The sequence below is a fragment of the Oryctolagus cuniculus genome, chromosome 17 (genome assembly GCF_964237555.1).
Source record: "Oryctolagus cuniculus chromosome 17, mOryCun1.1, whole genome shotgun sequence".
Taxonomy (NCBI): Eukaryota; Metazoa; Chordata; class Mammalia; order Lagomorpha; family Leporidae; genus Oryctolagus; species Oryctolagus cuniculus.
Genome location: NC_091448.1, coordinates 13,196,991 through 13,223,486, shown reverse-complemented (window position 1 = coordinate 13,223,486; position 26,496 = coordinate 13,196,991). Strand labels below are relative to the sequence as shown.

Here is a 26,496-nt window from a genome sequence, read left to right as displayed (position 1 = left end):
GCCAGTAGCTTTGGGTGTGTGAGAAGAAGGAAACCCAGGTAGAAACTTAAATTTTACTGATTTTTTTAAAAAAATAAGGTATCACTAAATTATTACACTCCTTTGCCCATTCTTAAATACAATAAACTCCTCTCACTTAATTGAGCAATATAGCCGTCGATTAATGTCCTAAAGGTGAAGCTAGGTTCAAGCCATGAATCCAGGTACGTCCTGACTCCAAACAGAATCCTGCAGCTGGCTTTGGTGTCCGCTTGGAAGGGAAGGATGCCGTGTTGCTGAGTGCACTCACTTCCCAGGCCAGAAGCCCTCCAGGGAAAGCGTCCTGTTTGATGCAATTGTCGTGACCCCTTGGGCCTTGCCTCACTCTTTGCAAATAGTCGTGCTCAGCAAGTATCAGTAAGTGAATAGCGATTATGGTACATCCAGTGAAGATTGTATATACCTAAAGGCCAAAGCTGCCGTCTCCCAATTTTAAAAACATTTAAATATTTATGTATTTTCATTTTATTTGGATGCAGATATATATATAGATATAGATATATATATATATATATATAGAGAGAGAGAGAGAGAGAGAGAGATATCTTCAATCTGCTGGTTCATCTCCAAATACTTGCAATAGCCAGAGCTGGATAAAGTCAAAGTCAGGAGCCTGGAACTTCATCCACGTCTCCCACATAGACAGCAAGGACCCAAGTACTTGAACCATCATCTGCTGTCGCCTATGATGTGCGTTAGTGGGAAGCTGGGTTAGAAGCAGAGCAGCTGGAACTCAGACAAGGCACTCCTGAATGGGATGGAGCTATCCCAAGTGGTGATTTAACCACTGTGCTGAATGTCCATTTCTCCCCCAGCTTTCTTTAAAGAATTATTTTACTTATTTGAAAAGCAGAGTTACAGAGAGAAAGGGAGGGAGAGACAAAGAGAGAGGTCTTCCATCTGCTGGTTTACTCTCCAGATGGCTACAACAGCCAGTCAGGAGCTTCTTCCAGGTCTCCTATGTGGGTGGCAGGGGCCCAAGCACTTGGGCCATCTTCTGTTAACTTCCCATGCAGGTAAGCAGGGAGCTAGATTTTAAGTGGAACAGCTGGGACTTGAACCAGTGCCTATACGGGGTGCAGGTGCTACAGGCCATGGCTTAACCTGCTGTGCCACAATGCTAGTCCCGCTCCCCAAATTTTTAAAAGAACTTTCCAGAAATTTTTCTTCAGTGATCCTATAGATGTTCTTGGTTATTTCTATGTCACTATCACAAGTAGTTCACCAAATTATTCATGTTCTTGACCATTTAAAATTATTATTACACATACGATATGATCAGTGATTTTACATAACAGATGTATAGCGAGTCACAGGCTATCTTTGTCACCATCATCTCCTTTCCCCCCAACCTGTATTCTGTTTTACTTCCATTAAATTGTTCGAGATTTGAATTTGTACTGGAATCTTTTTTATTTATTTTTCTGTGATGGATATTTTCAAAAACATGCGAAAGTAGACAGAATAGGATAATGAATCAATCCCTTATCATGAGGCTTCCTTGGTATCAACTTCTTGCTTCATCTGTATCCTGCTTTCCTCACTACCACCCTCATGTGTAAACAGTGGGGAATTTTGAAGCTCATTCCAGTTACTTCACGTGCTAGAGTCTCTTTATGAATGGGGATTTATTTCATTAGTAGAAAAGGTTGTTATTTCTGAGAATGTGCTACTAAGCCATATAATTTCAAGTTTTCTTAATGTAATCCAATTCCATATGAAATCTTAAAAATTGGTGTCTTTCACGTTATAATAAGATTTCAAAGCTCAGTAAGGTTTCATGTAGATAAAATCATTGGCAGGGTCTGTGAGTGTTAAAAATCCTCTGAAACATGCTTCCTTTTTTAAACAACAAAACAGATCCCAGCTGTGTGGTAATCCAATAACTGTTGTCCTGAGACTTCACTTCTGTGGTAGGGGTTAGCCAGCATACAAGATACCCAGGGATCCAGGCGCAGGTCACGGTGGCCAGCCCTTCTTGGCCTCACTCTCTCAGGTCTGTTACAGCAGAGGGCACGCATGGGTTTCACGGGAGCCTGTGCAATCCACACACACGGAACCATTTGCCTGCCCTCCCTGCACTTACTCCCAGGCCAGTTGCTGGGAGCAGCATTTGCAAGCTTTGCTAAAATGGGCTAGTTTCATTTGTCTCACTGTAAAAGCTCCTCAGAGGAGAGATACGGCTCTGAAACAGCTCTCTGAGGACCGTAGCGTCGTTTTCTAGGTTTCTGTCCGTCTTTTTCTCCCGTCTGTAGCTTGCTGCTGCTGTTGTGTCTCACTGTCCCTCATCAGATGTGTCAGCCTTGTTTCCCCGAGGCCCCAGAGCCCACCCACGGTGCACGTATGGCAGGCCCTCAGCAAACATTGAAAAAATATGAGCAAGTGAATGAAAACGTAAACGTGAGTGAACGAATGGTGGATGATATGACCTACATTTGCTGACAAAAGTCCTTGCGTTAATTAGTATTCTACAAAGGTACATACCCCTTCCGGGATTTCTTAGCAGAATGAAATTAGTTTGGAATTATTATTATGGGATGACTAGTAAGCTAGTTAGCTCTGACTTACTGCTACATTATTATTTTGTTTACAGGATACCAGATACTATGTATTTTGTATAAACCAAAGTAAATCTACTGCTCTGTAGTTACCTTCTAAATCAGAATATGCCAGAGGATTCTACTCTCTGTAGAACCGTGTAGAAGGCTGAGTTACACTTGCAGATGTGCAATTATGCCATGAGCTTTTCTTGTGATAGCCCCCAAGTGCTGATGTCTCCTGGCTAGCGTGCGTCCAGTTCACAGTGTAGGGTTACCCGCATCTCTGCTTACTCCGTGAAACTTCTATTGCTGCTGTAACAAATTACAGCACAAACGTACAACCCTAAAACAACACAAGCTGTCATCTCAGTTCTGTGGGTCACAGGCCCACCTGTGGCCTGGTTGGGTTCTGGCTTTGGGTTTCAGAAGGCTGGGATCAAGGTGCTGGCTGTCGGGGCTCCTCTCTGGAGGTGTTGGGAAAATCTGCTTCCATGCTCATCTGTTGCTGGCCGATGCTTGTTCCTCGTGGTTGTAGGACTGATGTCCTTGTTTCCTTGCTGGCTGTTAGCAGAGTCATTCATAGCTTATGAGGCTGGTCAGTTTCTCAGATGTATTCCACACATTTCCCAGGCAGCAGTGCCTGAATCCTCTCTCCGGAGCTTCTCTGACTTCTCCTCTCACATCCCTCACTTCCTCTCCAGTGCAGAACTTGGTTTCCAGCCAGAAAAACTCTCTCTGCTTTTCAGGTGTGGATGATTAGGTTGAGTCCACCCAGCGTAGTCTTCCTAGTTTTAAGTCCACAATTTTAATTATTTCCACTAGTCGCCTTTGACACTTAACTTGATATATTCACAGGGCTTGGGGCATCTTGGCAGGGTTGGGGGGAGGCATTCTGTTTACCACTTCAGCTAAACTGTTGGGTTTTCTCCCGTGCTACATGGTTAGCCCTGGTTAATGGGTGGTTAGCACGTTGCAGCCATAGGTTTGGAGGCTAAGAAGTCTCAGTGGCCTGTCAGCCTTCTTGGAGTGATCTTATCTCTGTGACACTGGCTCTCTCCCCTGTCAATGTGTGTGCTGCTGACTGACTGCTCGTCTTGTCTCTTCTAATTGCTCTGCTTCTGATCTCCCCCTACTTCTGCCATCTCTGTGTTTGCCTTTTTCTCCTTTCTTCTGTGTGCTTTTCTTATCACTTACGTGCTCCTCAGAAGTTTGCTAGGTGGTGCCAATCACTAACGTTTTTTTTCTCTTCCAGTTACTGGGGAAATTGTGATTCTTTGACTTATTTTTTCTGACTTTTTAAGGGGTGGGTCTTAGGTGCCCTTGCCCACCAATAACCAGTTGGTCTTAAACCTGCAATGTTTACTATTAGTCTGAATGTTTGATGTTTCTGACTGTTAATAAATAGTAAGTTAATGATGTGAAACATTACTATATTTTTGCTGAGGCCAAGAATGAATTTTTCTTCCTGCTATCAATATTATCCTTTTCTCAGTTTTCAGACTCATTGTACAGATAAATTTTTGTGTGTCTAAAGGTGCATTGTGTTACATTTAACCAACAGGAAGAGAAATATTTCTGATACATTTTTCTTGAAAGGCAGAGAGAGAGAGAAGAGAGAGACAGAGAGAGATAAAGGGCGACCTGCTCCCATCTGCAGGGACTGAAGCAAGTAACTGGGAACTCAGTGCTGGTCTCCCGGTAGTAGGAACCCAGCTTCTGTAGCTTCACTGCTGCTTCCGCGGGGGCCTGCACTGTGGACGCTGGGGCTGAGAGACTCCTGTGGGACGCAGGCATCCTAACCACTTGGCCAAACGCCTGCTTCCAGATTGTTTTTATAGTCCAGAAATTCCTGATCATTGTCTCTTTGAATACTGTACTTGCTCAAATGTTAATCACTTGCAACGCTAGACTAATATAGCATTATATGAATCTGCCATTGCTGATTTAATAAATCGTTCAATGATGGATATTGGATTGTTAACATTCATCACACATATAAACTGCACTGTGATGAACATCTGCGTCCAAACCCGTGATTATTTCATTTGGATAAGTTCCTGGAAGTGCAATTGCTGTATGAAAGGATCCGCACATTTTGATACTTTTGATATATGTTGCCAAATTGCTCTCTAGCAATTAGCTGTATTCTCTGTGAAGCAATTTATGGCAGTGTCTCTTCCTGTCCCTTTAGTAAATTTTATACTTTAAGATGCCATGAGTCGTACTGGAATAGCACAAATCCAAAACCATGTTTACGTTCTCGTTACTATTTTAAAGATTTGTATCCTCAAGAATTGAAAACTGACATCTTTCCCTTGAAAAACAGTTTTTATGTTTTGTCATTTAATTAGAAAATTTATAGAGAAGCTGTAAGGGAAAAGAATTTAGTTTTCAGTCATACTGATTGCATGTTTCTTTTTATAAGAAAAATCCATTAAAGAGTTTTAGATAGCTTTAATTTGAAACTACAGAAACCTGAGGTTGAGCAGTATTATTTGAGATGGCCATATTGATGTCTAAAAAGGATGTTGGTGGGGTGCTATGGGCATTTCGTGCAGCGGTAAAGACACTGCTTGAGTTGTCTGTACGCCATGTCGGAGTGCCCGATTCCAGCCTCACGCCCATGTGCACCCTGGGACGCACCAGTGATAGCTCAGTACTCAGGTCCTTCTCACTCACATGGGGGACCTGTATTGAGTTCCTGGCTCCTGGTGTAGGCCTGGCCCAGCCTCAGCTGTTACAGGCATTTTGGGAGTGAACCAGCAGATGCAAGACCTCTGTCTCTGTTTACCTTTCAGATAATAAAATCAATTAAAAATTTTTTTAAAGTTGGCTCAAAGCAGTCTAATGGTTATTAATTACAGACTCACAGCTTAAAATTTTAAGTGTTGCTGTTCACATCTAATTTGTATATCAGTGGAAAATGGTTGTTGTTCCCTAACATTGAACATGTTTAAATTATATATTTGTCTTTTTCTTTAAAGGGGAAAAGCCTCCATCATACCCAGAATGATCATTTCCAGAGTGATGGGATTGGTAAGTAGGAATGTTAGCCTTGTGGAAACTTATTGTGATACAAGAGATTTAGGCCAAATTTCACTATAGGAAAGAAGAGAGTGGGGAGAGAGTCTTTCTCATATACACACACTTTGGAACCTCACCTAATTAATTCTTTTATTCAACACACCTCTTGATAAAAATCCATTGGTGTGTCATTTTGGAAAAGAGTGAACTTTTTTTTTTTTTTTTTTTTTTTTAATTTATTTTTTGACAGGCAGAGTGGACAGTGAGAGAGAGAGACAGAGAGAAAGGTCTTCCTTTGCCGTTGGTTCACCCTCCAATGGCCGCCGCGGCCGGTGCGCTGCGACCTGCGCACCGCGCTGATCCGATGGCAGGAGCCAGGTACTTCTCCTGGTCTCCCATGGGGTGCAGGGCCCAAGGACTTGGGCCATCCTCCACTGCACTTCCCCGGCCACAGCAGAGAGCTGGCCTGGAAGAGGGGCAACCGGGACAGAATCCGGAGCCCTGACCGGGACTAGAACCCGGTGTGCCGACGCCGCAAGGTGGAGGATTAGCCTAGTGAGCCGCGCGCCGGCCTTTATTTGTTTTAAGAATCAATATACATATCCTAGAGGTTTTGAGGAAAAACATTTCAGCCTTTTACTTAACACAAGTTTTTGGAAAATATTTATGATCTACAAATGTGAGGTCACTCAAGTTTCAAGATAAAGGTTATCTAACTGGTACACGTTTTCCTCGTCTTAGAAGCCTCTTCCTGGGAGTGTGTGTGTGTGCTTGGTTTTCTTTCTTGAAGGAAGCATCTCCACCTCCCCAGAGTACAGCTGGGATTATGCTGTTTATTCAAAGAAAACTGTAGCTAATCCTAGGGAACCTTACAAAGCGCTTTTTTTTTAAGATTTATTTTTTATTTATTTGAAAGGCAGAGTTACAGAGAGAGAGGAGGAAAGACACACAGAGAGAATTTTCCACCCTCTGGTTCACTCCCCAAATGGCCGGCAACAGCTTGGGCTGAGCTAGGCCGATGCCAGGATCCTGGAGCTTCTTCTGGGTCTCCCATGTGGGTACAGGGGTCCAGGCCCTTGGGCCATCCTCCACTGCTTTCCCAGGCCATTAACAGGGAGCTGGATTGGAAGTGGAGCAACCAGGACTCGAACCGGCACCCATATGGGTAGAGGCTTAACCTGCTGTGCCACAGCGCCCTCAAGTGCCTAGTTTGTAAACATGCCCACTCTTTGACAGTGATAATTTTTTTAATTATAAGATTACTTATGGCAAACCTGGGAAATATATTTTACTGTTGGATAATTTAAATTATTTTTGTCTAGGTGAATTTGTACAGCTGTTGAGTGCCACCTTTTCTGTTTATTTTCCAGTTCAGCCCAATCCTTCCGTACTTATTGGCAATCCTATTAGAGCATTTACTCCTCCACCCCCTCTTGGACCTCACCCAAATTTGGGAAAATCTCCAAGCCCCGTTCAAAGAATAGATCCTCACACTGGGACGAGTATTCTTTATGTACCTGCTGTCTATGGAGGGAATGTAGTTATGTCGGTGCCTTTACCTGTAAGTGGATGTTTAAAATTCTTTCTATTGGGTAAAGCAAAGTAGGCTTCACTAAATTAGTGACACTCCCATAGAGCCTTCCACCAACCTCTTTTTGTTTAACTTTCAGTGCCATAGCTTCTTCTAAAGCAACTCATATCTTTAACCTTCATGATTTTGAAATCCTCAAAGAAATGTGAATTGTTGTTTCTTGATTATCAGTGACTATGAGGAAATCCTGTAAATTAAAGGCTTTGTTTTAGATCCCTTTGCATTCTTTTAAAGTATTTCTACTGAAGAAATATTGATCTCTTGTTTTGTGAAGTGATGTTTTTATTTTATTTTTTGCTCTTTATACTTCTGAGAAAGATAGCTCGTTGGAGGAGGTAGAGAGGCTTGGATTACTCTAGTTGTCCAGTGGTTCAATATATCTGAGATGCTCCTTGCCTTATAAAATCTCACTGCCGCTTAAAAACATTACCGAATCCTTTCTGAGACTGCGGATTTTTAGACGGCTTCCATCTTGTTTATAAACCCAGTTTTATTGCCTTTGACATTTTTGAGTATTTTAGTAATTTTGTTGCTTGGCTCTTATGCATATATTTTCAAATTCAGAAATATTAGCCTAGGAAACAATTTCTTTCATTTAATCCAAGTATTGTAATTTCAAGTAGAAGTGATCATTGCCAAAGATCTTTGGCACCCCTGTCCACATCCCAAGTTGGAAAAATGCTTAATTGCAGACATACCTGAGCCATGCTGGCTGTGGTCTCACAAATGTGGCAGCCAAGGAGAAAGAGTTAACTGTCAGAAGCATGTTAGTGGTGCCCGCTTCCTTAGGACTGTAGATTGAGTTATTTCTTCCTGGACAGCCTGGCAACAGTACCTCATCTACTTTATATAGGAGTCCCTTAGGATTTATATTTTACTTGGTCAAAGAGGCTTTTATTGTACAAGTTTTCCAAGAGATTGCATTTCACAGTTAACATTACAATAAAGTAATAGGGGCAGCAGCTCAGATGTCATCCTACTTATTGCTTTTATGTAAATATGCAGAGGTTATATATTTAGACATACCTAAGTTATTTTCTGCCTTGTTTTTAAGATGGAGTTGAATTAATCAAAAGTACAAGTTAATGTGCTGTTTGAATTTTACCTGCAATAAATGAACATTAAATGATTTGGTTTATTCATATGAAGTTGGAATACCTATGTTTTGAGTTGTGACTTCTTAGAGTGATTTCTTTCTTAAATTTACCCTGTTCTCTCAGTCTATTAAACTATGTAACTGTGCAGTTATGACTTAAAAAGGCAATTTTTATGGTAATCTCTGACATGTAGAAATTTATATTGAAGAGAAGTGACTCAAAAGTATAACTTGATTGACTGCCTTAAGGAATAATTACCAATTTTAAGTCCTCAGTTTCTTTGTTACCTGAAACATGATCCATTTTCCCTTCACACTAAAATTCAGGGAGGCATTTTCTGGCCAGTTAAGACAGCAATAATTCTATCAGTTGCTATTAACATCAACTTTACAGCTATTCATTTTGATTGGATTAACACACTTAGTGTGTGCATGCACTTTTTCCTGTTCAACAACACTATAGCAGTTTGCCTTCCAAAACATACTTAATGTAATTTTTTATTTCTTATAATATCCTAGGTACCATGGACAGGATACCAGGGTAGGTTTGCAGTTGATCCTCGAATTATTACCCATCAGGCAGCAATGGCCTACAATATGAACCTACTACAGACACACGGACGGGGCTCTCCTATACCTTATGGCCTTGGACATCACCCTCCTGTCAGCATAGGGCAGCCACAAAGTCAGCATCCAGAGAAGGATCAGCACGAGCAGAATCGAAATGGTGAGTTGCTTGGCTGCTCTTGTTTTTCTAAGTTTAAGACCTGCCAAGTGCTATCCACACAGAGAATTCCTTTAATAGTATGATAGTTAACTTTTTTATGGATTATAGATCACCTTGGGAGAGACTCTGATATAAAAACCATGGATTTTGTCTCCTTAAGATACAAGCATTTGCATAGATACAAAATTTGCATGTAATTTCAGAGGGTCCTTTAGGTTAAACTTTACCACTTTATGGTTGGTTTTACCAATTTTCTGAAAAACTATTAAATATTATTACTTAGAATGTTTTAAATGGTAGTCATTTAAACTTGAGATGAAAATCACTCTCCTATTAAACATTTTGTTGACCACAGATATTTTTGTGGGATACTAAGCATTAATGTTGTTGTGGGTTAGTTGATGTAAAGTAGTTATTTACTATGGAAATCTGCTAGAGGTACAAACAAGAAAAAAAATTACCTGCTGCATTTTCTAGTCAAATTTATTGAAGTAAATTTATGTACCAGAGTACTGCAAAAAGTTCATCATAAATGCAACTAAAAGATAAGTTCAGGGGTGGTATTTAGCCTTGTGGTTAAGATGCCAGCATCCAGCATCAGAATACTTAGGTCTGATTCTTGTTTTAGGCTCTTGATTCCAGACTCGTTTTATATTTTGTTTTGTTTTAAGATCTATTTATTTATTTGAAAGGTAGAGTTACAGAGAGAGAGAGAGGGAAAGATAGATCTTCCATCTGCTGTTTCACTCCCCAAATGGCTGCAACAGCCAGGATTGGTCCAGGCTGAAGCCCGGAGCCAGGAGCTTCTTCCAGGTCTCCCACATTGGAGCAGGGGCCCATACACTTGGGCCATCCTCTGCTACTTTCCCAGGCCAATAGCAGGGAGCTGGATTAGAAGTGGAGCAGCCAGGACTCAAACCAGCGGCCATGGGGATGCCACAGCGCCGTGCCCTGGTTGCAGACTCTTACTACTGCAGACCTGGGAGGCAGTGGTGATGGCTCCCGCGGTTGAGTTCCTGCTGCCTGTACTGGCAGTGTGCTTTGCATTCTGTGCTCAGGCCCCAGCCCAGCCTTGGCCATTGTAGGCATGTGGGGAGTGAACTGGTGGATAGAATCAATCTCTCTAGCTTGTATACATTTTTAGAAAGATCATTTTGGCACACACAAAAAATTGAAATCCAGGCATATGAAGGGTCTTCAGATAGTTCATGGAAAATATGCATTAGGAAAATAATACAGGGGCTGGCAATGTGGCATAGCTAGTAAAGCCGCCGCCTGCAGTGCCGGCATCCCGTATGGGTGCTGGTTAGAGACCCGGCTGCTCCAATTCCGATTCAGCTCTCTGCTATGGCCTGGGAAAGCAGTCGGGGTGCCGGTTCTCTCCTGGATGCTCCTCTTCCAGTCCAGCTCTCTGCTGTGGCCAGGGAGTGCAGTGGAGGATGGCCCAAGTTCTTGAGCCCCTGCACCCGCATGGGAGACCAGGAGAAGCACCTGGCTCCTGGCTTCGGATCAGCGCAGTGCGCCGGCCGCAGCGGCCATTGGAGGGTGAACCAACGGTAAAGGAAGACCTTTCTCTCTGTCTCTCTCTGTCCACTCTGCCTGTCAAAAAAAAAAAAAAAAAAAAAAAAAAAAAAAAAAAAAAAACATGGTTTGTATCAAAATAAAAATTTTAATCCCATTTTCTATGAACTTTTTAAAGTACCCTCATACAGCAAAGTTCATTCCTTGTAAATGTACAGTTTGATGAGTTTTAACGAATACACAGAATTGTTAACTACCAACAGAATCAAAATTTAGGGTCTTTACACCATCTTAAAAAGGTCTCTCACGCCCCTTTGTAGGCAGTCCTATCCTCCACCTCCCAGCCCTGGGCAATCTCTAACCTGACTTTTGGCCCTGTGCTTTCAGCTGTAGTTTGTCATATAAATGGAATCATGTAGTATATAGTTGTTTGTGTGCCAGCGTTGTTTATGTAGTCTTTTTTCAGGTTGAATCAGTGATTTGTCCTTTTTCCCTGTTGATTAGTATTCCATTAGATGGATACACCACAGTGTGTTTATCCATCTCTCTGTCGGTTGATGGAAATGTCAGTTATTTATTTTGGCTATTATGAACATATGTGTGAACGTGTTTTTATTTCTCTGGTAAATACCTAGGAGTGAGATTGCTGGGCATGTTGTAAGTATGTATTTAACGTATAAGAAACTGCCATGTTATTTTTTCTTTCTACTATTAATATGTGAGATTCCCAGATGTTTATATTCTTACCAGCACTTGGTAGTACCAGTCGTCTTAAGTTTACCCTTCTAGTGGGTATCTTATGTTACCTCAATGTAGTATTAATTTTCATGTCCCGTGCTAAGTATCTCTTTATTGTTTGTCATGTGTGTATCTTCTTTGGTGACAGTATTCATCTTCATACTCATACCTTTTACGTGTTTTTATTGAGCTGTCTCACTGAGTTATGAGTTCTTTATATATTTTGTATACAAATCTTTAATCACATGGTTTGAAAATGTTTTCTCCAAGAATATAACTTTTCCATTTTATTTTTTCAATAGTATTTTCTAAAGACTAGAGTTTTTATTTTTTGATGAAGTCCAATTTATCAGTTTGTTTCTGTTTTTGGTGTTGTATATAAAAATGTTAATCTAGCCCAAAGTCACACAGATTATCTGCTATTTTTTTTAAAGATTTATTTATTTATTTGAAAATCAGAGTTACACAGAGAGAGGAGAGGTATATATAGAGAGGTCCTCCATCCAGTGGTTCACTCCCCAATTGGCCACAACGGCCAGAGTTGCGCTAATCTGAAGCCAGCAGCTGGGCCTCCAACCGACACCCATATGGGATGTCAGCGCCCTAGGCCAGGGCGTTAACCCAACTGCGCCACAGCCCCAGCCCCCTGTTATGTTTTCTTGTGAAGTTTTAGTTTGAGCTCTTATGTTAGATTCATTTTTAGTTAAATTTTATATATGATATAAGAATTGAGGGTTTTTTGTTATTATTTTGTATGTTCGGTTGTTCTAACACCATTTGTTGAAAACCCTGCTTTCCCTCATTATGCTATCTTGACACCTTTGTTGAAAATCACTTGACGTATCCATGGTGTCTGTCCCCTTGAACCACTGCACGGGTGATATTTATGCCAACTGTGCTGTCTTGATTACTATAGCTTTGTAGAAGTCCTGAGTTCAGGATGGAGAAGTCTTACTACATGTTCTTTTCAGAATTGTGTATTCCAGGTTTTTCCATTTCTCTATATATATTATTTTATTTTATTTTTCATGATTTATTTCATTTATTTGAAAGGCAAAATGACAGAGAGAGGGAGAGTCAAAGAGATCTTCCAGTCACTGGTTCACTCCCCAGATGGTTGCAGTGGCCTGAGTTGGAGAGGTCAAAGCCAGGAGTCAGACTCTATCTGGGTCCCCACAAAGGTAGCAGGGGCTCAGACTTGGGCCATCCTCTGCTCCTTTCTCAGGAACATTAGCAGGGAGATGCAGGGGAAGTGGAGCATACTGGTTGCTACAAGACCTGCTGTGCCACAGTGCTGGCCCCTCCATGTACGTTTTAGAATAAATGTCAGTTTATGCAAACATGAAACCCAGCTGGGATTCTGACTGAGGTTGTGTTGAATCCTTAGATCAATTTGGGGAGAGAACTGATGATAATATTGAGCCTCTGACTTATAAACAGGGTATCTCTCTGTTTTTTCTTAGTTGTTTAATTTTTCATCATTAAAAACAAAATAGAATATAGCCTTTGCACATATTTTGTGAAGATGAAAGCTTAGATTAATATGGATATTCATTTCATAATTTTCTTCTTTGGGTATCTTTTCCACAAATTCTGACAGGTTATATTTTCATTTTAATTTTGTTCAGAATGCTTTCTAATTCCTCTTATTAGATGCATGAATTATTTAGAAAGATGAGTTTTCAAATTATTGGAAATTTTCTAAGAATTTTTCTGTTAATGGATTTCTACTTTTAATTCCATTGTGGCAAAGAACATATTTTGTATAATTTGAAGCCATTTGAATTTATTGATATTTGTTTTATGGGCCAGAAAGGATATTCCGTGTACACTAGAGAAGAATCTAACGCTCTATAAATGTCAGTCAGACCTAGTTGATTTATAGAGTTGTTCTTCAATTATAACCTTGCTGATTTTCTGGCAACTTTTTCTATCAATTACTGAAGAGGAATATTGAAATTTCTAAATATAATTAGCATTTGTCTTTCTTTCCTTTAAGTTGTATCAGTTCTTAATGAATGACTTTTGAAGTTCTCTTGTTAGGTGGTAAGCATTTAGGATTAGATCTTTTTGATTAATAAGCTCATTTATCATTCTGAAATGGCCTTTTTCACTTTGGTAATATTCTTTGTTCTGAGATCTACTTTGATAATTCCAGTGTAATTGCTTCAGATTTCCTTTGATTATTGATCACATGGCTTATTTTTTCACCTTTTACTTATAATCTGTTTGTGTCTTTATATCTAAAGTATGTTTATTTTAGATAGCACATAGTTAGCTCTTGATTTTTAAAAAAATAGAGTGTGACAATCCTTGCCTTTTAAGTGGGTGCTTAGACCCTCTGTGTTTATTGTTAGGTTTGATTCTGTCATTTTGCTGTTTGGTTTCAGTTTACCCAATCAGTTTTTGTTCTGCTTTTGCTTTTATTCTGCCTTCTTTTGGAATTAGTTAACTATTTGTTCATGATTCAATTTTACCTCCTAACTCTTTATTTTAGTATTTTAGTAGTTGCTTTGGGGTTTATAGTATGTATCTTTAATTCACTATAATCTACTTTCCAATTCCTGTTTTTCCACTTATCTACGTAAAAGAACATTATAATATTTCAATTTTCTCTTTCCTATCCTCTGTGCTGCTGTTAATATGCATTTTACTTTTACATATGTTATAGTTTATCCCTTGCCCAAATGTTAGTACCACAAATCTTTTTAAAGAGTTTTTTGTTTTTAAAGATTTATTTATTTTATTTTAAAGGCAGAATTACAGAGAAAGAGTGGGAGAGAGATATCTTCCATCTGTTGGTTCACTCTCCAAATGGCCGGCAACAACTAGGGCTGAGCCAGGCCGAAGCCAGGAGCCGGGAGCTTCCTCCGGGTCTCCCACGTGGGTGCAGGGGCCCAAGGACTTGGGCTGCTTTCCCAGGCACATTAGCAGGGAGCTGGATCGGAAGTGGAGCAACCGGGATTTCAACTGGCACCCATCTGGGACGCTGGTGCTGCAGACAGCTTCCTAACTTACAATACCACAATGCTGGCCCAAGAGTTTTAAATAATAAAAAGAACATACTTATCCATGTAGTTGCCAATTCTAGTAGTCAGTCAGTCTTTCTGTATATTTGTTTCTATCTCATAAAATTTTCATCTACCTGAAGGACTTCTTTTCACATTCCTTATAGTTCAAGCCTACTGGTGATGAATTCTTCAATTTTTTATATGTCTGACAATGTCTTTAGTTTTCTTCCATTTTAAAAAATATTTTTGCAAGATTTTTGATTGGCCATTTTTATCATTTGTACTTTAATGATTTTTTAAAAGACTTATTTATTTGAAAGGCAGAGTTTCAGAGAGGGACAGAAAGAGAGGACTTCCATCTGTTGGTTCATTCCCCAAATGGCCGCAATAGCCCTATGGCAGGGCCAGGCTGGAGCCAGGAGTCTGAAACTCCGTCCCTTTCTCCCACTTGAGTGACAGGGCCCCCAGCACTTGGGCCATCTTCCGCTGCTTTCTCAGGTGCGTCAGCAGGAACCTGGACTGGAAGTGAAGCAGCCAGGTGCTCATATTGGTTGCTGGTGTGGCTTATCCCGCTGTGCCACAGTGCTGTCTTTAAAATCACACTGTTTCCAGTAATAAAGCTGATGTCATCATTGTCCTTATTTCTTTGTATTTAAAGTGTCTTTTTTCTTTGTCTGCTTTAAAGAACTTTTTATATACTAGTTTTAGCAATTGGATTATGATATGCTTTGTTCTAATTTTCTTCATGTTTCTTTGGGTTTTTAGAAATTCTCAAATCTTTTTTTGTAGTTTTTATCAAGTTTGTAAATTTTCAACCTTCATCTTCAGATTTTTTTTTTTTTGTCTCAGCCTCTCTCCTCCTCTTTAAAGATTCCAATTCCTCAGTATTAAATGTATGCTTAAAGTTTCCCTACAGTTCATGGTTACTCTTTTAATTGATGTCTTTAGAAAAGTTTTTTGTGTGTTTCATTCTGAGTAGTTTGTATTGCCATGCCTTCAAGTTTATCAAGCTTTCTTTTGGAATATCTAATCTAATGCCAGTTCTACCCACTGTATTTTGCATCTCAGATGTTGTGGGTTTTTTCCCTTGGTGTTTAGTGGCAAGGCTTTTCTGGCATAATTCATTTTATAAAGTTCCAGTAGCATTGCCAAAAGAATGTTTTTGCAGAAAAAAAAAATCAAGGGTTCATCCAAGAAACAAAAAGTTATTTTCTTATAATTTAAAAGCTTTTCACATGTGAAATTATTTAAGTCTATTGTAATTGTGCTTTTTAATCTTAGTTTTGCTTCTTCTACTGTTTGCCATTTACCTGTATTTAGTTTGATATCAATTACTTTAAACAGTGTACTTTCATTCCTTTCAGAATGTCTTTATGGTTAGACTCTATACATTGAATTGACACATCATGTGGATTTTTGCTAAATTCCATTTATGGCCAAAGTTTTGCAGGATTACTTTTGTATGTCTGATTTAAGAAAATAAGGCCTTGGGCCAGTGCTGTGGCATAGTGGGTACAGCTGCTGCCTGCAATGGCTGTATCTCATGTGGATGCTCATTTATGCCCCAGCTGCTCCACTTCTGATCCAGCTCCCTGCTAATGGCCTGGGAAAAGCAGTGGAAGGTGGCCAATGTGTTTGCATTCTATGGTTTCTTCCTGCACACTAGTCCGACCCATGGTAATGATTTTCAAATCTGTATCTGCAACCTCAGCCTGGCTTTAGCAGCTGTTCTCTGTATTCATTACTTACGTCCCATGTGTTTGGGCCCCTGCCACGCACATCGGAGACCTGGTTGAAACTCCTGGCTCTGGCCTGGCTCAGCCCTGGTCATTGTGGCCACTGGAAACCAGTAGATGGAAAATCTCTTTCTCTCTCTCTATAACTCTGCCTTTCAAATAAATAAATAAATCTTTTTTTTTTTTAAATGAGGTTCTACATATATTGAGTTTGATTAATAATCCTTTGGAATTATTTTATGTTTTAAGTTTTATTCTCTTATTAAGCTTTTGCCTTGTCAGTGAGGTTTGCTTTGTTTATATAGTTTCTTTTCTGCAGAGAAATGGCAACTTTGAAAATTTAACAACAAAGCCCAAGTAGTAATGAAAATTGATAATAATAGGTATAAAATGTTTAAAGTATTCTGCTTCTTCATCTAATATTGGTTGGTCATTGGAAATACCATATCTACCATAGAAAATTTATAGAAACTTTTAAATATTTTCTTAGGTAAGAGTGATACAAACAATCCTGGACCTGAAATTAATAAGATTCGAACACCAGAGAAAAAGCCTACAGAGCCAAAGCAGGTATGCTGTGTACACTGAGTGAACACGTTCTGATGGGCTTAGTCCAGTGGGGCATCTGAGGATCTCGACGTTTCAGAGAAAACTCTCGACATTTATGTATTGTCTTTTATATTTAATGTGTCACGAGGACCCGGTGGGCCATGCTGTCTTTCCCTTCCCTTCTTTTTTGGCTGTACTGTTTTATTGATGGATAGACATTTCTCATGCTGTTGTTCTCTGATAGACTTGAATGTAGAGGTTTTCTGTGATCAGGTAGATGATGAAGACAGAGCTACAGCTGGTTGTTGGCAGTTGTCTCAGAATGGCAGGGACTGTTGTCTAGGGAAGAAGTCCTTCACTTGTCACCTCACACAGGGCGTGGGCCTGGAGTTCTTTATCTGTCTGCTCATCCACTTTTCCTGCTTCCATGTTTGTGAGCCATTTTGAGAAAATGAGTTGAATTAATATCACTGGAAATTCATGTTTTCTAATCTCACTGGAGCTGATGGGTCTCCCCTACAGTTTTTTAATTTTTACTTAGCTTTGCTTATTTATTTATTTGAAAGTCAGAATTACACAGAGAGAGAAGGAGAGGCAGAGAGAGAGAGAGAGAGAGAGAGAGAGAGAGAGAGAGAGGTCTTCCATCCGCTGGTTCACTCCCCAGATGGCTGCACAAGCTGCACTGATCCGAAGCCAGGAGCCAGGAGCTTCTTCCAGGTCTCCCACGTGGGTGCAGGGGCCCAAGCACTTGGGCCATCTTCTGCTTTCCCAGGCTATAGCAGAGAGCTGGCTTGGAAGTGGAGCAGCCGAGACTTGAACCCGCGCCCATATAGGATGCCGGCACGTGAGGCGGCCACAGTCCCAGTCCCTCAGGCATGATTTTGCCTTAGACTTATATCATCAGGATTTATCTGTTAACTTATAACCTTACATAGATCTCCTTTTCTATATCCTTGAATATCCTTACTTCCTCATCTCCAACCTCATCAGGACTAATCTCTCCTTCCCGCTTACCTCACAGACTTTGTCCCTTTTTCTCACTTGAGATTCTTTCCAGCTACTGATTCTTCTCAGCCTATTAGATATTTACATCTGTTTTAGCCTAAAGTAAGGATGTCAATTCCTTGATTTTTTTTTTTAAGATACTTTGTTTGGTCTTCATCTCCTCTGTAACTAGATTTCTCTTTTCTACCTCTTCATATTGAGTCCTTAACCCACATTGTCTAGATGCTTTATTTCACTGAAACAATTAAGCTCCTAATGACCACATCATTTTTTTTATTTATTTATTTTTTGACAGGCAGAGTGGACAGTGAGAGAGAGAGACAGAGAGAAAGGTCTTCCTTTTGCCGTTGGTACACCCTCCAGTGGCCAGCGCACTGCGCTGATCCGATGGCAGGAGCCAGGTACTTATCCTGGTCTTCCCATGGGGTGCAGGGCCCAAGGACTTGGGCCATCCTCCACTGCACTCCCTGGCCACAGCAGAGAGCTGACCTGGAAGAGGGGCAACCGGGACAGAATCCGGCACCCCGACCGGGACTAGAACCCGGTGTGCCAGCGCCGCTAGGTGGAGGATTAGCCTAGTGGGCCGTGGCGCCGGCCCTAATGACCACATCTTAGGAACACACTTAGTGTATTTTCATTTGATGTTCCTTTGATATTTGGTACTGCTTGCTACTTCGGCCTTTGGCCATCTTATTTCTTTCAGTTTCTTTGGCATACCAACTTCTCAGAACTCTGCATCATGACCTCTGTCTCTTCTGTTACTGTCCACCCTTCCCATCCATTCCCAGTCTTCAAGCTAGAGTTTTCCAGAGTTCTGTCATTGTCCCACCTCTCCTTGCATTCTATGGTTTCTTCCTGCACACTAGTCCGACCCATGGTAATGATTTTCAAATCTGTATCTGCAACCTCAGCCTGGCTTTAGCAGCTGTTCTCTGTATTCATTACTTACGTCCCATAAGTATGTCTCACTCATAATTTCTGCATCTGGAAGGGTTCGGGGCCTGCTGGAGGAGCGGCTGTGCAGACGAAGCAGCCCGGGGAACCTCCTGGAGAGAAGTGGACAGCCGCTTTGGGAAGGGGTCAGGGAGAGAACGAGTGGTACGTTAGGAGGGGCATCCGCCCGAGGCAGCCTGGATCAGGACGGAGCCCAGGAGTCTTGGGTGCTGTCAGAGCAGCTCAGGCCAAGGCAGCTAATGGTTTTTCGGCCTTGTTTTAGAATTTGTTAGGATTCTTCTCTGTTAGAGGACTGGGTGACATGGTAGTCTTGTTTCAGTTTCTTTCCTACCCTGATGCTTTGACTTTGGGCCCAAATAGAAGAACTTATAGCTCTCTTCTCTGACCGAGCCAGTGCCTCAGGATTAAGAGAGTAATAGGGAAGAATCTAATCCTGACAGTAGCAGATGCAGCCCCCGTCCTGCCCCGGTAGCCCATGGTGGTGTCGTAGACTAGCATAGTCTTGACTCAGATTTCTAGGACACGGTCCTCGCTTCCTGTCTGTGCAAAGTCCGACATGATGGAGGCAATTAAAACAGTGGCCTCTGCACACACAGCTTAGGTGTCTAATTGTGGTCTCTCTCGTGATCAGAGTATACACATAAGCGGTGTCTTCTGGGAAAAAGATGAGGGTGACTTCAGTCAGTGACAAGAGGGAGATTTATGGGGGAGGTGTTTGTTTATTATTATTATTATTATTTTTTTTTGGACAGGCAGAGTTAGTGAGAGAGAGAGAGACAGAGAGAAAGGTCTTCCTTCCGTTGGTTCACCCTCCAAATGGCCGTCACGGCCAGTGCACTGCGCCGATCTGAAGCCAGGAGCCAGGCGCTTCCTTCTGGTTTCCCATGCAGGTGCAGGGCCCAAGCACTTGGGCCATCCTCCACTGCCTTCCCGGGCCACAGCAGAGAGCTGGACAGGAAGAGGAGCAACCGGGACAGAATCCGGTGCTCCAACCGGAACTAGAACCCAGGGTGGGAGCAGCTGCGGAGAGGTTGACAGAGCTGGAGTAAAACTTCCCCTTCCGGCTTCTGCTTCATTTTGCACACTGTTACTTTGTGGTCAGACTTGAATTTCAGAAGGATGACAGCACTCCCTTCTTTAAAAACTCTGAAATTCTGGTAGTTTCTACAATTTGTGGTATTAGAAACAATATTTGGGGCTGGTGCTGTGGCACAGTGGGTTAAGCCACAGCAAGCAGTGCTGGCATCCTGTATGGGCACTGGCTTGAGTCCTGGCCACTCCACTTTCAATCCAGCTCCCTACTAATGTGCCTGATAAAGCAGTGGAAGATGGCCCATGTCCCTAGGCCCTTGCACCCTCGTGGGAGACCTGGAAGAAGCTCCGGGCTCTTGGTTTCAGCCTGGCCCAGCCCCTGTCTTTGCAGCTATTTGGGGAGTGAACCAGTGGATGGAAGATTCCTATTCATTGGTTCTCTCTGTCTCTCTCTGCCCATCTCCCTCTCTCTCTCTCCTCCCTATTGCTCCGTAACTGTTTTCAAATAGATAAATAAATCTTAAAAACAAAGCAAAACAAAGCGATGCTTATGGTCAGCGTTGACTCATTCTGGGTTTTATGTGATTGGGCTCGAGCAGGTTTATCTGATGTTGAGGGGGGAAACACACCCAGAAACAAGGGAGGTGCCAGTACTGTACACCCAGAGCTGCTGTGCTCCCGATCTTCATGTTCCTCTTCTTTCTTAACCGTTGTGTGAGCTGTTACCTTTAACTGGAATATCTTCCCTCCTTGGGATAATCTAGCTCTTTTTGTGTGAGATTCAACTGGAATGCCATTGCCTCTTTCAAGCTTTCTTTAATTTTCTCAGGCACTAGGTTCTCTTGCCACATTCTCCTGTAGTAATTCTAATTATTCGTTTACATGTTGATATCCTTTGCTGGACTCTAAGCCAGGGATTAGTAAACTTTGTGTAAAACGCCAGATGGTCTCTTACAGCTGCTCAGCTCTGACTTTGTAGTGCAAAAGCCACCACAGACAATATGTAAACAAATGAGTGTGTCTGTGTTCCAATAAAACTTTATTTACAAAATCCTGGTGGGCTAGAAGTAGCCTTGAGGGTAGGAGGGTGTAGTTCATGGATCCCCTGCTCTAAGCTCGAGAGTATAGGCTAAGTTTTATTGTTGCTTTCTAATCTCTGGCACCAGGCACAAAGCACTTGGTGAGCCTGCAGTAATGTTTGTTAAGGGAAAGAAAGTCATTGCTCTGTAATGGTGAAACTTGACAACCGGTTGTACAAGGTGATGTAGTACTTGTTTGTTCATCTCAAAGTTGTTTAAATGGAGATGGATTTCTTCTATTAATACAGATACATTTGAAGAAGTAGAAGTCTAAAACAATAAAATGTCAGAAGAACACATTTTAATGATTTATAGCAGAAGGAAATAAATGGCTATCTTTCTACGGAAGAAAGTGTGAAATTAAAAATAATGTTCTTAAGAGAATTGAAGTGGATATGCTAATATAATGACAGTGTCTTTCTTATGTCTCAAATTTAATTTGCTGATTTTTCTGTGTTATCTTTTTTAATTTAAAAATATTTCCTCTCCTGATTGTCAGAAAGTGATTGATTGTGCACGCAGCACTCCTGCTGTTCCTAATAAGAATGTATCATATCCTTTCGATATGTTAGGTTTGGCAAAAGGCAGAGAACCATGAATTTGGGTCTTCTGTGGCTAAAAAAGGCTTCTTATTTTTTTCTAGGTTGATTTGGAATCAAATCCACAGAACAGAAGTCCAGAATCGCGTCCTGGTGTTATCTATCCCAATACCAAATTTCCTCGCAAAGATAATCTCAACCCCAGACACATAAATCTTCCTCTTCCCACTCCCCATGCACAGTATGCAATCCCTAATCGCCACTTTCATCCCCTTCCCCAGCTACCGAGACCCCCGTTCCCAATTCCGCAGCAGCACACCTTGTTAAATCAGCAGCAGGGTAGTTTGCCTGAGCAGCCAAATCCGATGCCACCCCAGCCCAACCAGCTTGCCCAGCAGCAGAGTCCGCTGGACCAGCAGAGCCCGCAGCCAGCTCCTCCGCTCTCCCCCGCGTATCAGGCGGGGCCCAGCCCTGCTTTCTTCGGTGCTGCCGCTGCGCAGCGACCCCCGTCGCCTCCCGCCGAGGCTGTGCTGCCCGAGCAGCAGCCCCCTCCCATGCTGCACGGAGGCCACAGCCCTCTCAGAGCCATTGCCCAGCCTGGCCCCATGCTTCCTCCGCACCTGAATAACTTCCTTGAGGAGAACCCTCCAGGACTTCCTTTAGGGGAGGCTTTAGGTGAGTTCTGCTGTTACTGCTGGATGGGGAAAATCGGAGATGCTAGTCATTTCTAGATAACGCCAGCAAGAATCAGCTGTTTAGGGTAATAACCAAAGCCTGGTTCCAAACACTGCGTAGTATCAAGTATCCAGCTGAAGTTAGAGTCCAGCATTATGAAAGTAAGGAAGAATCATCATCATCGTTTTCACAAGTCCAGTTTCTGGAAAAATTAGAAAAAACAGTTACTGTCTACTAAAGCCAAACTGTAGCTCATTCTTTGTGGAGAAATTTGTTTGTAAAAACTTTAAAAAGTTAATTTGAGGAGCAGACTTTAGTCTGGTGGTTAAGACGCTCATGTCCCACACTGGAGTGCCTGGCTTCAGCTCCTGGTCTGGCTCTTGGCTCCAGCTTCCTGCCCGTGCAGATCTGGGGGAGCACTGAGTTCCCTGTGTGGGGGACCTGCCTTCAGTTCCTGCCTTCTGACTCCTGTCCTAGCCTAGCCCTCGCCATTGTGGGCACTTGGAAAATAAATCAGTGGATAGGAGCTCTTTGTCTATCTCTCTCTTTCTCAGATAAATTAAAAAAGAAAAAAATTAACTTGAAACCCCAAATGCATAACAACTCAGAATTCTCGCAAATGTTTTTGCAGATCGCATCCATGGGAGCGTAGCTCTGGAGACGCTGAGGCAGCAGCAAGCACGGTTACAGCAGTGGAACGAGCACCACGCCTTCCTGAGTCAGGGCAGCATGGCGTACCCACACCATCACCATCCTCACCTCCAGCACCTCCCTCAGCCGTCCATCGGATTACATCAGCCGCCCGTGAGGCCAGACTGGAAGGGTCCTGGCGGTGCCGAAGAAGCAGCAGAGACCACGTACACCAGGTATTCTGGCTGACTCACCCGTGACCCTCCACCATGTTCTGTCCTGAAGCAGTCCTTGTAGCTACAGGCTGGCCTCCTGGGCACAGACTTCAGAGTTCCTTGATCACTGCTGAAATACAGAGAATTTATTTAGTAATGCCTCCTCTGCAAACTCTAGGCATGGGCGATCCCTGTGGCTGGTACCTTAACTCGACCCTTGCTTTTGTGATGTCTTCTGCAAGAGAAACACATCATCATTCACCCTGGATGGATTTTTAAAATAGTCAGAAGTAATACGTCCCAAAAAATGGGAAATGACAAAGTAAATTAGTGGTTAAAAATTAAAAATGAGATTTGTCCCATTTTTTTAGTAGCACAGGATTCTACCTTTTTTCTTTTTTTAAAGGTTTATTTATTTGTTTGAAATGCAGTTACAGAGAGAGAGAGAGAGAGAGGACTTCCATCCGCTGATTCACTCCCCCAATGGTCACAATGGCTGGATCTGGGCCAGTCTGAAGCTAGGAGCCAGGAACTTCTTCCAGGTCTCCTGTGCAGGTGCAGGGGCCCAAGCACTTGGGCCATCTTCTACTGCTTTCACAGGCCATAGCAGAGAGCTGGATCAGAAGAGGAACAGTGGGGACTAGAACTGGCGTCCATATGGGATGCTGCTACTGCGGGTGGCGGCTTTACCCATTATGCCACAGCACCGTCCCCAGATTCTACCTTCTTATCACTATAGGTACATATGTGTCTGGTCCTAATGCTAAGCTTTTTTGACTGGTCTGTGTCATGGGAAGACTGAAGTATTTCCTAATCCTTTCTGAATCAGGTCCACCAACACAATGGCCTTTTGTATGTAACTCCCAGCTATCAAAAACATGTAGAGATGAGACATGTTTTTTATATGAGAGAAAAAAAGAAGGAAGACAGGTGATTGGGCATATTTGATGTCTTCAGTTCAGCTCCTATTGAATGTCATGCTTACGTTTGAGGTGGATTAATGCTGGTTCTAAACAAGCATTACGATTCAGTTCAGAAGGTACACATTTAGTTGCCTAAGTGCTCCTTCATGTGACAGACTTTCTTTTGCTCTTGTTTTTCCTCGTCTTCATGTAGGTTTCAAGACTTACTCAGAGAGCTGTCCCATCGTGAGCAGAGTGAGACACGGGAACTAGCTGAAATGCCCCCACCTCAGTCGAGACTTCTGCAATACAGACAAGTCCAGACCAGAAGCCCACCAGCAGCCCCCTCTCCCCCATCCAGTACAGACCACAGTGGCCACTTTTCTAACTTTAATGACAACAGCAGAGACCTTGAAGTAGCCAACAGCCCAGCATTTCCGCAGCGCCTCCCACCCCAGATGTTCAGCTCGCCTTTCTCCCTGCCTTCAGAACACCTGGCCCCTCCCCCCTTGAAGTACCTAGCACCTGATGGAGCATGGACTTTTGCTAACTTGCAACAGAATCACCTAATAGGGCCGAGCTTTCCCTATGGCCTACCTCCGTTGCCTCACCGGCCACCACAAAACCCTTTTGTACAAATCCAGAATCATCAGCATGCTATCGGTCAAGAGCCTTTTCACCCATTGTCATCTCGAACAGTATCTTCTTCTTCGCTCCCTAGCTTAGAAGAGGTAATGTCTTTATTCTTGTTTTTGCTTGTTCATTTTGGGGTTAGGCGATTTTGAAAAATAGCAGTGTTTATCAAGCTGACTGTAAGAGTAGGCAGATGTTATTGCATTTAATAGTCTTTTGTAGATAATCCTCCTGTGGAAATTATTTTAATTCCCACCTTCTTACTGTGGAATTCTGTAACGTGGCCCCCGCCCAGGCTTCTGCTGCTGTTTGGGAACACCTGAACGGCTCAGGATGTGGCTGTTCATGCCGCTTTGTCCTTTCTCACCCCAGGAAATGCTGTCCAGTGATTCATCTTTTCACTTTCAAGTTGCATGAGTTAATTCCAAGGTTGCTAATCAGCTTCTCAAAGCTGCTGGCTTTTTCAGCCAGGGGCTGGTGGCAAGTGCTGTGCTTTGTGTTGTCGCTCGTCCTGGAGTTCACTCAGCCAAGACGGTTGATAGACCACATGGCTGAGTCCCAGCTCCCAGCAGGCATAGGCCTTGAATGTGAAAGTGACTCTGCTAAACTAAGATTTTTAAATTAGATGGAATTTTGAGCTCAAAATACTTCCGATATTTCCAAAGGTTCTTTATGGACTTTCACTGATTAGGCAGACTTTAGGAATTCCAACTTGTGAAACATCCAGACTGGTAAGTTCTGTGATTAGAGATGAGCATGTGTTAACTGGTCGTGATCGTTGTCAATCACAAGGGTCGTCTTAAAACAGGATCAGCATTTCCAGTTTCAGTATGTGAAAAAAAGTTGTTTGATGTTAGCTTCATTTTGGCAGTTCCTAAATGATTTCTGAAGGCCATTAGGACTAATCAATTCACATGTTTTACAAATTCTTTGCTATAGATGTTGATTAAACAGTAAAGTTTCATAGGGGGAACACTGTTGTCTTTTTTTGAGGTATTTTTGAGGTAATTTGTTCACTTTGTTTTAGTATCGTTGATTAGTTTGTTCTGTATAATAACTGTCATTAAAACAACTTAATTACTATCTAAGGCTCCTAAAGAAGGTTGTAAGGAGGCATTAGGAAGATGAATGGCTATCTGTATATGCATGCATTGTGAAGATCCATGGTTTTGGTACCATGCCTTGCAAAGATGGGCCATACCTCTGATGTTATTTCAAACTATAAAGAAAGGGCTTAACAGCTGAGCCCAATATTGTTTGTTCATTACTGCCATCTGATTGCAGAATACTTCATCAGCCCTAAAAGAAAGCCCATAACCATTAAGCAGTTACTTCCCAGTCTTCCTCTCCCAGTCCCAAGCAACCACTAATCTACCTGATGTCACTGTGGAGCCATTTCGCATTGATGGAATCATGCAATATGTGGCCTTTTGATGCTGGCTTATGAATTGCATCCACACTGCCGGCGTTTCATTCTTTTTTTATGGCTGAATAATGTTCTGTTGTATGGGTATGCCACAATTTATCTCTTCATCATTTGATAGGCATTTGAGTGTTTCCATGTTTTGGGTATTAAGTATAATGCTGCTATGACCATTTGTGAACCAGTTTTATGTGAAAGTGTATTTTCAGTTCTCTTGGGGGTGTAACTAGGATTGAGATTCTTGACTCATGGTAACTCTATGTTTAACTTTTTGAGTTAACTGCCATGCTGTTTTCTATAGTTCTTGGTACTATTTTATAGTTTCACCAGCAGTGTATGAAAATTCCAATTTTTCCACATACTTACATTAAAAAAAAAGCCATTCCAGTGGGTGTGAAATGGATATCATTGTGGTTTTAATTTACATTTCCCTAACGCCAAATGATAAGGAGCCTCCTTGTACGTGCTCATTGGGCATTGTTTATCTTCTTTGGGAAATGTCTATTCTAATCCTTTGACCATTTTAAAAAATGGTTTTCTTTTTATTGAATCAAACGAGTTTTTAAAAATACATTCTGGATGCTTGTCTCTTAATCTCATAAATGATTTAAAATGATTTCTCCCACTCTGTGGTGTCTTTTCACCTTCTTGATAGTGTTCTTTGAGGTATAAAAATTTCAAAATTGGATAAAGTACAATTTAACTGTTTTTTTTTTTCCACTTGGTTACTTATGCTTTTGGTGTCATATCTAAGAAACTGTTGCTCAATCCAAGGTTACAAAGATTTACTGATGTATTATTTCCTTCTGAGAGTTGAAGTTTTAATAGTTTTGCTTA

General features: G+C 41.8%; 1 protein-coding gene across 6 annotated transcripts in view; it reads left to right on the top strand.

Annotated features, from left to right (window-relative positions):
* HELZ (helicase with zinc finger) overlaps nucleotides 1–26,496 on the top strand; it is a 180,195-nt gene that overhangs the window by 123,400 nt on the left and 30,299 nt on the right. For all 6 annotated transcript variants that reach the window (XM_051825840.2, XM_051825839.2, XM_051825836.2 and 3 more), the window contains 7 exons: nucleotides 5,564–5,615; nucleotides 6,974–7,164; nucleotides 8,810–9,017; nucleotides 16,514–16,593; nucleotides 21,286–21,856; nucleotides 22,488–22,722; nucleotides 23,818–24,334. In XM_051825840.2, the coding sequence (XP_051681800.2) occupies nucleotides 5,564–5,615; nucleotides 6,974–7,164; nucleotides 8,810–9,017; nucleotides 16,514–16,593; nucleotides 21,286–21,856; nucleotides 22,488–22,722; nucleotides 23,818–24,334 (1,854 nt within the window). The remainder of the gene's footprint in view (nucleotides 1–5,563; nucleotides 5,616–6,973; nucleotides 7,165–8,809; nucleotides 9,018–16,513; nucleotides 16,594–21,285; nucleotides 21,857–22,487; nucleotides 22,723–23,817; nucleotides 24,335–26,496) is intronic.